Source organism: Chiloscyllium punctatum, chromosome 26 (genome assembly GCF_047496795.1).
Source record: "Chiloscyllium punctatum isolate Juve2018m chromosome 26, sChiPun1.3, whole genome shotgun sequence".
NCBI lineage: Eukaryota > Metazoa > Chordata > Chondrichthyes > Orectolobiformes > Hemiscylliidae > Chiloscyllium > Chiloscyllium punctatum.
Window position 1 is genome coordinate 36922609 of NC_092764.1, and position 12237 is coordinate 36934845.

A 12237-nucleotide genomic window follows, 5' to 3' on the forward strand; every position below is an offset into this window, starting at 1 on the left:
TCACAAATCACTTATAAAATCTCAATCCAAATGTCAAAATCTCTTTCACCAACTCCCACAACAGTTTCTCATTTTGAAGATCAAATATGCAATTATACAATGAGCACTCAAAATTATGAAAGAATTCAGAAAAGAGTGTAAATGTACCAGGCTATTATTAACCAGTTCAAAATACTCCAGGAATGAATCAGTGCAACTGTTGTTCTACACAACATACTTTTTAGTGTCAGCTTTATTCCTAATAAGCAAATTCTTAATAATTAAGAAGGTGAAAGGTTATCAGGGGTAGATGGGAATGTAATCAGCCATGATTTTATTGAATGGTGGGCAGACTCAATGGGCTGAATGGCCTATTCCTACTCTTAATTCATATATTCGTATGTCCCACAAATGTTTGCTCCCCTAATCAAGGGAAGACTTCCAACCTAATATGGTGGAGGGTTGTTTTATAGGACTGGATGCCTGTGATCAGTGGTGTTTCAGTAGTGGGTCCACTTGTGTTTGCCATTTACATAAGTGATTAGATGAGAATATAGGAGGCACGGTTAATAAGTTTGCAGATGACATCAAAATTGGTGGTACAGTGGACAGTGAAAAGTGTTATCTAAGAGTACAATGGGATCTTGATCAGCTGGGTCAAAAGGCTAAGACATGGCTGATGGAGTTTAATTTGTATGACTGTGAGATATTGCATTTTGGTCAAACAAACAAGGACAGGACTTATGCAATTGAATAGCTTCCTGGGTAATGTTGTAGAACAAAGACACCTAGGGGTTTGTGTACATAATTCTTTGAAATGTGCGTCACAGGTAGACAGGTGGTTAAGAAGCATTTAGCACGTTTGCCTTCATTACTCAGACCTTTGAGTATTGGAGTTGGGACCTCATGTTGAGGTTGTGCAGAAGATTGGTGAGACCTCTTCTGGAGTACTGTGTGTAGTTCTGGTTGCCCTGTTATAAGTAGGATATTATCAAACTGGAGAAGGTTCAGAAAAGATTTATCAGACTATTGCTGGGAATGGAGGGTTTGAGATATAAAAATAGACTGGAAAGACTGAGATGTTTTCACAGGAGCAAATGAGGTTGAGGGATGACCTTATTAAGATTTTTTAAATCATGAGGGGCATAGATAAGGTGAGTGACAAGGATCTTTTCCCTCGGATGGGGGTGTTCAAAACTAGGGGCCATATTATTAAGGTGAGGGACAAAGATTTTAAAAAGGACATGAGGAATAACCTTTTTTTACACAGAGTGGTTAGTGCGTGGAATGAACTGCCAGAGAAAGTGGATGCAGATTTGGTTACAACATTTAAAAGACATTTGATACGTTCATAAAAAGGAAAGATTTAGAGGGATATGGGCCAAGCACAGGCAGGTGGGACTAGTTTAGTTTGGGAATATGATCACAGTGGACAGGTTAGATCAAAAGGTCTCTTTCCATGCTGTATGACTATGACTCTATAGCCAGCGTCAGTTGAATTATATTTTATGTTGGTGTTAATGAGGAACTTTGACATAATGATTTATAAGGGAAAAGTAGTTCCGATTGACATATAAGCAACTTTTAACAGCTCTGTATGCTGTGCATTCTCTCCAAGTCAATAAGAGACAAATAAAATCTATTTTTAAGACTTTGTTGCTTCGTAAATTTGCACTATGTGTGATGTACAATTTAGTTATGCCTTATGTCCTAATACTTCTTGAAACTGTTTCATGAGCCATGTAATATTCAAAACTTAAGCTTAAGTTAGGAGAATTCCTATTTTGTTAAGTAATGATCTGTAGAACATCATTGTTACTTTAACAATAAACTATTTAATGCAGCGCTGAAGTACATAGGATAAACTGTGATTTCAGTGTGCTCTTGGTTTGCTGGCTAATAAAATCAGTTTGGCCAAATTTCAACTCTGTTGCTTTAAACAGGTAAATTTGATCTACTGTGTGTCTGTCCACTTTACCTGTTTGTCCATGTTCTTCTGAGATTCATTATTCTCATTCTTGCTGTGGACTTTACATTTACAAATTTTGTGTAATCAGCAATCTTTGAATTTTTATTGCCTATACCTAAAGTCAGTGCCAATATATGTCATCCTAATACCAAACACTGAGGATTCAGGCATACATATCTGTGCAGTTTACAAACTGTTTACCACAATCCACATATTTCCTAAAAAACAATATTGTCTATTAGGCGCACTTTATAAGAACATGTATGCTAAACGTCCTAAACTAATACAAGATCAAAATACTTTAGAAACAGGAAATCTGAAATAAAACCAGAAAATGTTAGACTTACTTAGTACCTCAAGCAGCATTGCAAAAAGGAGTAACAGAGTTAATGTTTCAGTTATGATGAAAAGTAATCAGTCTGGGACAATAAGTCATATAGTTAGGTGTATAGTGAGGACTTTAAATAGGGTTGTGAGAAGGGGTGGTGGGTAGGAACAGTTCAAATAGGGGGAGATTTGGAAAGTTAAAGAGAAAAGGCAAGGTGGTTGGTGATATAAGCAATGTTAACCAGAGTGTGACAGGAAGGAACAGAGCATATAAGAATAATAGTGCACTAGCATATATGGTCAAGTTGAGGAAAATAGCTTTAACTTTACACAGAGGGAGGAGGGTACGGATGAAGGGAGATTTAGAAATCCAAAAATAAAAGTTGAGGCATTAGAAAGGTATATCGAATTGGCTTGTGAAACAGGAAGGAACAGAAATAGAAACCGACTAGTGCATCAGAGAGTAAGATCCATATAGGTCATAAAATAATGAAGTGTCTTTATAAGCATGTGTAGAGTATCTACAATAACATAAGTTAATGAGGAACAATAATAGAGATAGATAGTTTAGATGTAATTACCATTACAATATAAGATTGCAGATTGACTAAGTTTGAGAAATAAACGTTCCAAAGGTACATAATAGTTTAAGGAAAATTGCTTTAAGCTTGCACAGAGGGTGGCGAGTTTGGATGAGGAGAGATTTAGAAATTTAAAGTTGAGGCATAGAAAGGTTTGTCAATGTTACTTTGTGGAACAGGAAGGATCAGAAATACAAAATGCTGCCATAATGGAAAAGAAGGATGAGTGACCCTGATAAGATAGGATTACATCAGGATGTCTTGGCTTGGAAATTTGGAAGGCTGAATCAATAAACGTGGAGGTTAAAAATAGCAAGGGTCAGAAAGCACTAGTGGAAATAATTTATAGTCTCCCTAAAAGTATTTATACTTTTGGACAGAATGTTAAATAAGAAAGTATTGAAGATTGTAACAATGACAATGCAATGGTTGTGGAGGTCTTTGATTTGCATATTGACTGAAACAATCAGATTTGCCAAAAGTGATTTTGAAGAATGTTTTTCTGGAAATGCGTGGGCAGGACGGTGGCACAGTGGTTAGCACTGCTGCCTCACAGCGCCAGAGAGTTCAATTCCCGCCTCAGGCGACTGACTGTGTGGAGTTTGCACATTCTCTCCGTGTCTGCGTGGGTTTCCTCCGGGTGCTCCGGTTTCCTCCCACAGTCCAAAAATGTGCAGGTTAGGTGAATTGGCTATGCTAAATTGCCTGTAGTGTTAGGTGCAGGGGTAAATGTAGGGGAATGGGTCTGGGTGGGTTGCACTTCGACGGGTCAGTGTGGGCTTGTTGGGCCGAAGGGCCTGTTTCCACACTGTAAGTAATCTAATTTATCTAATCTAAAAATGCATTTCCTGGTGCAATATATTATGTTGTGGATAAAGCTGTTTTATATCTAGTATTATGAAATGAGCAAGGTTAATTAGTAATTGCATGGTAGAAGTTCACTTTGGAACTAATGATTTACAATACATTTGAATTACACATTAACATTGAGATTTCATGCTGTGTGAAGTAAGCTTTGGGGAAGGCAAATTTGGTGATGATAACATCCCTCTCCCACCAGTGAGAAAACTCATCATATCAAACACAAGTCAGGAACTTAAGGGCTATCTGGTGAGCTTCTCATCCAGTCAGGAGCCTTGACACTGAATTGCCTTCTAACATGAAACTACAGCCAATCAGAGGCTGGAAGCCTCAGGGACTGTCACTAAAGGCCCAGGCTGTGCAGTAATTGCTGCAAAAAGGTTGTACTGGTAGGCAGAAAAGTGTTTTCTTTCATTAAAAACCTTGGTTTGTTCTAATAAGACCATGACTTTCTAAGCACATTGTTATTACTTGTTTATTAATAGACTCTAGCACTTTCCCAGTGATTGGTACCAGGCGAACCAGTTTGTAGGTGAGGGCCATGGGAAGGGAGGGTCAGGGATGTCAGAGTCAATAATCTAAAGCTATTGGGGAAGTTTTTAATCAGCCTCCCTCTGTCCCATTGCCTCTAAATTGGGCAAATGAAGGCTCCTACCCAGCAGGCAGGATGCTTGGTTTTCCTATCAGGAGGGCAGCCACTGTCCTTGCCTGGCAGAATGGCAGACAATATGCACTGAATGGTGGTGGGGTGTTGTTTGAGGCTTGGAGGTGGTTATGAATTGACCACATAAGGATCTTAATTTCTGGAGGATGAGAAGATGGCCCATGGGCCTTCTGATCCAGAATTCACTTGTTAACATTGGTAGAAAGGGACAAGTATCTAACCTGGCTGAAATGGCAAATATTTGTCTTTCTTGCCACTTTCCTCACCACTTCCAGGAAGGGGAAAATTGCACTCTACTAAATTTGAAACTTAAGCAAGACCAACTATGCCAAAATAAGGGAAGAGCTGGATATGATTACTTGGGAAAGAAAAGGGTTATAATGTTGTAAGGCACGTACAACGTTTAAGGATATTGAACATTTTGTCAACCATCAAAAAGTTGATAAGTTTAAAAAAACAATTAAAATAAACTAGCCAGGAATTTAAAAAGAATTTTTAAGAATTTTTGCAAGTATGTAAAAAGGAAGATTACTTTGTGGTGCAGTGGTAGTGTACCTATCTCTGGGCCAGATAGTCTGTGGATAAAGGGGAAGTGGTAGATGTAGTGTGATAAAAATGTATAATGTGTCATTATCATTAGGAATCTGGATTGTAGAATAGAGATAAAGTAGATTTGTGGCTTCAGTTTTGTGAAGGTAACTTTTTTAAAAGTTCAGAAAGTCATTTAGAAATAACAGGGAGTCCAGAACTAGAGGGCATAGATTTAGGGTGAGAGGGGAACGATGTAAAAGAGACCTAAGGGGCAACTTTTTCACACAGAGGGTGGTACGAGTATGGAATGAGCTGCCAGAGGAAGTGGTGGAGGCTGGTACAATTGCAACATTTAAGAGGCGTTTGGATGGGTATATGAATAGGAAAGGTTTGGAGGGATATGGGCCGGGTACTGGCAGGTGGGACTAGATTGGGTTGAGGTATCTGGTCGGCATGGACGGGTTGGACCGAAGGGTCTGTTTCCATACTGTATATCTCTATGACTCTATAACAGTGAACTAACTATATCTCTTCCAAGAAGATCTGTCATTTAAGTCAAATGCATTGATCAAAATTTTGTGTGATTAATTGATGAAATGTTTAAAACGTTGAATTCTTTTGATCCAGAGAAACAGATTAGGGGCTGTTAGTAGTTTGAATTCTGGATTGAAGAAAGCAGTTTTATATCAGCCGAAAAGCAATTTAGTTTGTGAAATCTCCAAGCTGTGGGAATTTGTCAATGTCTTAGACAGAGTAATGCATCTAAGTTTCCTGAAGACACAGATAGATTTGGATGCAAGCTTTGAAGAAGATACAAAAAGATTTCAAAGAGATACAGATAGATTCAGTGATAAGGAAACAAGGTCAGACTTAGGTTGCAAGAATAGAAATGCAGAATATCATTTATTATAACAAGTGAAATGTGTAAATGTTGATGTTCAGAGACACTCGGGTACATTTGTACATGGAACATAGAAAGTTAGCATACAAGAACAGCAAAAAGAATTGGAAAGGCAAATGATGCATTACTATTTGAAGCAAGATGTTTGGAATACAGGAATAAAGTCTTGCTACAATTATATGGGGTATTTATGAGATCACACCCAGAATACTGCATATAATTCTGGTCTCCATTTTTCAGTGCAGATGTACTTACATTGGAGACAGTAAAGCAAAATTTCAATAAATTGGTCCCTGGGATGAGAGGATTGTCCTGTCATAGCTGAGTAAATTGGGCCTGTACTGCTACGGTTTAGAAGATGAGAGCTGATCTGACTGAAACATGAGAGATAATGAAGGGGCTTGACAGGGTAGATATTGAAACATCGTTTGCCCTGGCTGGGGAATTTAGAATAAAGCAAACGAAAGGAGCCAATCATTTAAGTCTCAGACAAGAAGTCTTCTTCACTCAGAGGGTTTTAAAAATTCCTTATATTAGAGGGTTCTCATTGACTGTTTTAGAGCTGAGGGGGAAAGATGAAAGGGCAGCACAGTGGCTCTGTGTTTAACACAGAAGCCTCACAGTAACAATGATTTGGGTTTGATTCTATCCTTGGGTGACAGTCTGTATGGAGTTTACATATTCACCCCATGTCTACATGGGTTTCCACAAGATGGTCTGCTTTCTTCACACAGTGGAAAGATGTGCAGGTTGTATGGATTGGCCATATTAAATGTGGGGTTACAGGGTCTGGGTGGGATGCTCTTCAGATGAGCGGGGCAAACTCAATAGCTGAATGGCCTCTAACAGCACTGTAGGGATTCTGTGATTCTGTGTTCATTTCTCAGGAAATCAAGGGGAGTATGTGGGAAAGTGAAGTTGAAGGTCCAGATTAGCAATGATCACACTGAACCAAAGATCAATGGGATGTTTCTGTATCGTAAATTTTTATATTCTCAATTTAAAATTTTGAATTAAACTGGAATATATCCTTGAAGACTCATTATGTAGATATAATGGTACAAAATGCTCTGATGGTACTTTTCTTGTTTTCCCAGGTGCATTGTGTTATGCTGACTTGGGAACAATGATCACAAAGTCAGGAGGGGAATATTCATATCTCCTGGAAGCTTTTGGCCCAATTCCTGCATTCTTATATTCATGGATGTGTATTGTTGTTACAAAACCTTCTTCATTTGCTATAATCTGTCTGAGTTTTGCAGAATATGCAGCCACACCCTTCTATCCTGGCTGTGAGCCCCCACAGATTGTCATCAAATGTCTTGCTGCAGTTGCGATTAGTAAGTATTATTATTGTTCATAGACTGGACATTCCTCAAACATATATAACTGCTTCTAATTTTATGATTAAACATCTCAGAGGAACATTATGAACCAACGTTTAACACTCAGACACAGAATAAGCAAGTCCCACAGAAGATCAAAATATTCAAAGAGGTATGTTGAAAAGGCACAACTTAAATGAATGGGTGTGGCAGACAGATGATGTTATAGAGTCAGAGAGATGTACAGCATGGAAACAGACCCTTCGGTCCAACCCGTCCATGCCGACCAGATATCCCAACCCAATCTAGTCTCACCTGCCAGCACCCAGCCCATATCCCTCCAAACCCTTCCTATTCATATACCCATTCAAATTGCCTCTTAAATGTTGCAATTGTACCAGCCTCCACCACATCCTCTGGCAGCTCATTCCATACACGTACCACCCTCTGCGTGAAAAAGTTGCCCCTTAGGTCTCTTTTATATCTTTTCCCTCTCACCCTAAACCTATGCCCTCTAGTTCTGGACTCCCCAATCCCAGGGAAAAGACTTTGTCTATTTATCCTATCCATGCTCCTCATAATTTTGTAAACCTCTATAAGGTCACCCTTCAGCCTCTGACGCTCCATGGAAAACAGTCCCAGCCTGTTCAGCCTCTCCCTGTAGCTCAGATACCCCAACCCTGGCAACATCCTTGTAAATCTTTTCTGAATCCTTTCAAGTTTCACAACATCTTTCCGATAGGATGGAGACCAGAATTGCACGCAATATTCCAACAGTGGCCTAACCAATGTCCTGTACAGCCGCAACATGACCTCCCAACTCCTGTACTCAATACTCTGACCAATAAAGGAAAGCATATCAAATGCCTTTTTCACTATCCTATCTAACTGCGACTCCACTTTCAAGGAGCTATGAACATGCACTCCAAGGTCTCTTTGTTCAGCAACACTCCCTACGACCTTACCATTAAGTGTATAAATCCTGTTAAGATTTGCTTTCCCAAAATGCAGCACCTCGCATTTATCCGAATTAAACTCCATCTGCTACTTCTCAGTCCATTGGCCCATCTGGTCAAGATCCTGTTGTAATCTGAGGTAACCCTCTTCGCTGTCCACTACACCTCCAATTTTGGTGTCATCTGCAAACTTACTAACTGTTACTCTTATGTTTGCATCCAAATCATTTATGTAAATGACAAAAAGTAGACGACCTAGCACCGATCCTTGTGGCACTCCACTGGTCGCAGGCCTCCAGTCTGAAAAAACAACCCTCCACCACCACCCTCTGTCTTCTACCTTTGAGCCAGTTCTATATCCAAATGGCTAGTTCTCCCTGTATTCAGTGAGATCTAAACTTGCTAATCAGTCTCCCATGGGGAACCTTGTCACACACCTTACTGAAGTCCATATAAGATCACATCTACTGCTCTGCCCTCATCAGTCCTCTTTGTTACTTCTTCAAAAAACTCAATCAAGTTTGTGAGACATGATTTCCCACACACAAAGCCATGTTGTCTATACCTAATCAGTCCTTGCCTTTCCAAATACATGTATATCCTGTCCCTCAGGATTCCCTCCAACAACTTGCCCACCACCGAGGTCAGGCTCACCGGTCTATAGTTTCCTGGCTTGTCTTTACCGCCCTTCTTAAACAGTGACACTACATTTATGTCCTGGCAGACTGTTGTAGGACACATTGATAGAGGTATTTCATGGGAATGAAGATCCAGTAATGCTGATTATCTGTGAGACAGCAAAATGATAGTCGCATAGAGATCACTGAAAGTGGCAGAGGAAAGATATATGGTCCAGGAGAGTAAAACTGTGGTCAGAAACAGACTGTAGCTGATACTGAAAAACTATTAGGACCTCATTTAATATTGCTCAGTTTAGTATTAATTTGCTTTAATAGCAATAAATTACTTGGACTGGTAACCTCATTGAGTGACATGCTATTAAATTTAAAATAATTTACCCAACCCAATGGTGCCAGTTTGACATGGCCTCTTGTGCGCTCTGACTAGAGATTGCTTCCTGTGCCCCAGCTTTTCAACACGTGACCTCTCCCAGTGCTCAGCCTTGTGACCTCTCCGCAATCTTGCCTTTTCAACTTGCAGCCACGCCTCATGGCCAATCCTGTGATGCTTGAGGCCAAGACACTGGTACTCTTCAAGCTCCTCACTGCCTGCTTGAGCCATTGCTTGCACCTTGTCTTGTAACTACTGCCTGATAGCATCTTTTCAAGAAGAAGTGTGGTGCCTTCTACTGGCTGCCAACATCTCCAGGGCCCAATCAGACAAAATGGTGCTGCTCCTCTGACCTGAATGCAGAGCCTTGAACTTCTTCCCCTTCCTCTGAGCTGTTGTGAGTCATGACTGAGTATGATAGATTGGCTATATGTACATCGCTGTCTAAAGTAAAATTATGTGACAGAATGAGATTGGACCTATGGGTTTAGATGTGTTTTAGGATGAAATATTTCATACTTTGAGATTGCTAAATGAATTCACTAATCTTTTTTGATGATTTTTGTTTTTTTATGAACTTTTGCAGTTTTGATCACATTCTTGAACTCGATTAGCGTCAAACTGGCTAGCTACGTTCAGAATTTTTTAACTGCTGCCAAATTGCTCATTGTCACTATCATCATTGTGGCTGGGATTGTTCTCATTGCACAAGGTGGGATGTTACTGATGTTTGGCAATGAATGTCAATAGAAAGTTACATTAAATTCCAATCTTAGATTAAATTCAATATTGTTCTCATGAGCTTTACCCATAACTTGATTTTTAAAAAAATTATGTTCATCTCTAGGACTAAGTTATAGTACCAAACTTTAAAAATAGACTTTAGTTCTGCTGTCCTGATTTACTCAATGTTAATTGTGGTTATTATAACAGAGAGAGATTTGCATTTAATGACTTAATTAGAGCTTTCTCTGAGTTTTACAGAAATATCTAAATATACACATCATTTATTAAAATGTTATCGGAATAACTTAGTGTGGAATATTTTAGTGTTTAACTCAAGAAAATATACTGCAGGTATTGGCTACATACATGGATTAAGTTCTCAAACTACGAAAGTGTTTAGGTTCTACTCAGAATAAAATTGTGCAGTATTAAAGTATGCCTGTAAATAATTTGCCAATCAGTGTTAACTGTGGTCGATTTAATAAATGAAATATCTGATACACTTGTTCATTGCATCCAGTGGAAAAATACATTATTATTTCATCTGCTGCAATAAATGAGTGTATCAGATATTTCATTAATTAAATTTCATTAATTAAATTGACCATAGTTAAAGGATTGATTGGCAAGTTATTTACAAGTATAATATTGATATTACATTATTACATTATACAATATGTTTTCATCCATTTGGTTTGGGAAGCTTTTTTCTCAGTCACCCAATTGTCCAGCCATATTATGTTTGCTAAAAATGGAATGCAATGCATTTGTAATTGGTGTGGTGGCAATAATGACATGCAGATATCACTTTAACCTTGAAAAATTAACTAAGGTACACTATCCGAAATTGAAATTGGGATTATTTGAAAAAAGTGATCATAAAATATTAGCAATATCTATTAAATTTTGCCATAAACACTATATATTTATAGATTAATCATAGAGACAGTGTATTAAAGTTGGAAACTTTTGTTATTGTATTATATTTCTGTATGGATGCGTAATCTGATTATATTAACATTGATATAAATAGAAAATGCACAGACAACAGTGATAAATAACCAGAATTATTCTATAGATATTATTATTAACTCAGGTTATCAATACCTCACACAAGGAATCATTCACTAGCCAATTAATTAGCGTTTCCAAAGATTTGGAAGCAATCAGTACAATTTTTGTATAGCAGGAAGATTTTCCCATTGTCCAGACCTAGATCTAATTTACTCACAGTATTTCAGTTTGAAAATGAAAACAATATGGAAAGAGATATTTAGAAATTTCCAGGAATTGGATCTAAACAGTTGCTTTTCCAGAAGTACTGGTGATGCCCCAAATTGTGTCACATTAAATGCACCCAACTATATAGCCATATAAAATATTATTGGAAGAAATCTACTCAAATTGTTCTTGGGTATTTTTCTTTGATGTAGTCTTGAAAGATTATTTTGTTTTAAATCATTTGATTGAATTTCCTAGGTTTTACTCCTGCTTAAGGAGACTTAGATAGTATTCAGTCTGTCATTAATAGGTACGAAGATTTAACAGATGTGGGCTATTATTGGACAATTAAATAAATATATGAGTGTATATAGTACCATAATAAAAAATCTTAAAACAGATACTTTTTAAAACAAATAACAAAAAAAAATCTTAGAACAGATACCTTTTGGAATGCAATGTCTGTGGTCATTAAGGCCAAGGGAAGCCATTCTGCAATAACAGTGAGATGAATGACCAGGTTTTTATTGGCAGTATTGGATGAGTGGCATATGTTGGCCAAGGTACCAATCTTACTCTGCTTCAAGTAGTGATTGGTATGCTTTTTTTAAAAAAAAAACTTCCTCTTACACAAGCAAACAGAACTATTTTAAAGTGTATCCTCTGGTTGTACGCAATATGAGAAATATGAGCAAAGTTGCTTTATGGCCCATCCTTTGTTCCCCTGTGAAACTAATTGTGGGCACTGTGGTTATGATTGCTTTTCAAAGATCTTAAAATGACGTTATTTGACACTGACTAAGAATTACCATTAATGCGCAAAATCAAACATATAAATTAGAAATAACAAATACATAATATAATATACATTTACCTCTGCAGGAAATACACAGAACTTTAAAAATTCCTTTGATGGAGCTCAATCCTCCTTTGGTTCTATTAGTCTGGCATTTTATAATGGACTTTGGTCTTATGATGGATGGTAAGAGACTCTCTATTTGTGTTTTTCTATCTTGTTATGTTATTCAGTGGAGAATGCCTATATATCAAAAGTTTAACCAAAATAGATGAAATCCCTGCTATCAAATTTAGATGCTCAAAAGTTTACAATTATTTTTGAAAGCACTCGTATTATTTAAAGTAAATCAATTTAATTTGATATTGGTGTTAATATGTATATTGTGC

At 37.7% G+C, this 12237-nt stretch overlaps 1 protein-coding gene across 1 annotated transcript in view; it reads left to right on the forward strand.

The window, feature by feature from the left end:
- slc7a9 (solute carrier family 7 member 9) overlaps nt 1-12237 on the forward strand; it is a 61285-nt gene that overhangs the window by 23907 nt on the left and 25141 nt on the right. The window contains exons 4-6 of the mRNA XM_072596148.1: nt 6911-7153; nt 9692-9817; nt 11935-12034. Coding sequence (XP_072452249.1) covers nt 6911-7153; nt 9692-9817; nt 11935-12034 — 469 coding nt within the window. The remainder of the gene's footprint in view (nt 1-6910; nt 7154-9691; nt 9818-11934; nt 12035-12237) is intronic.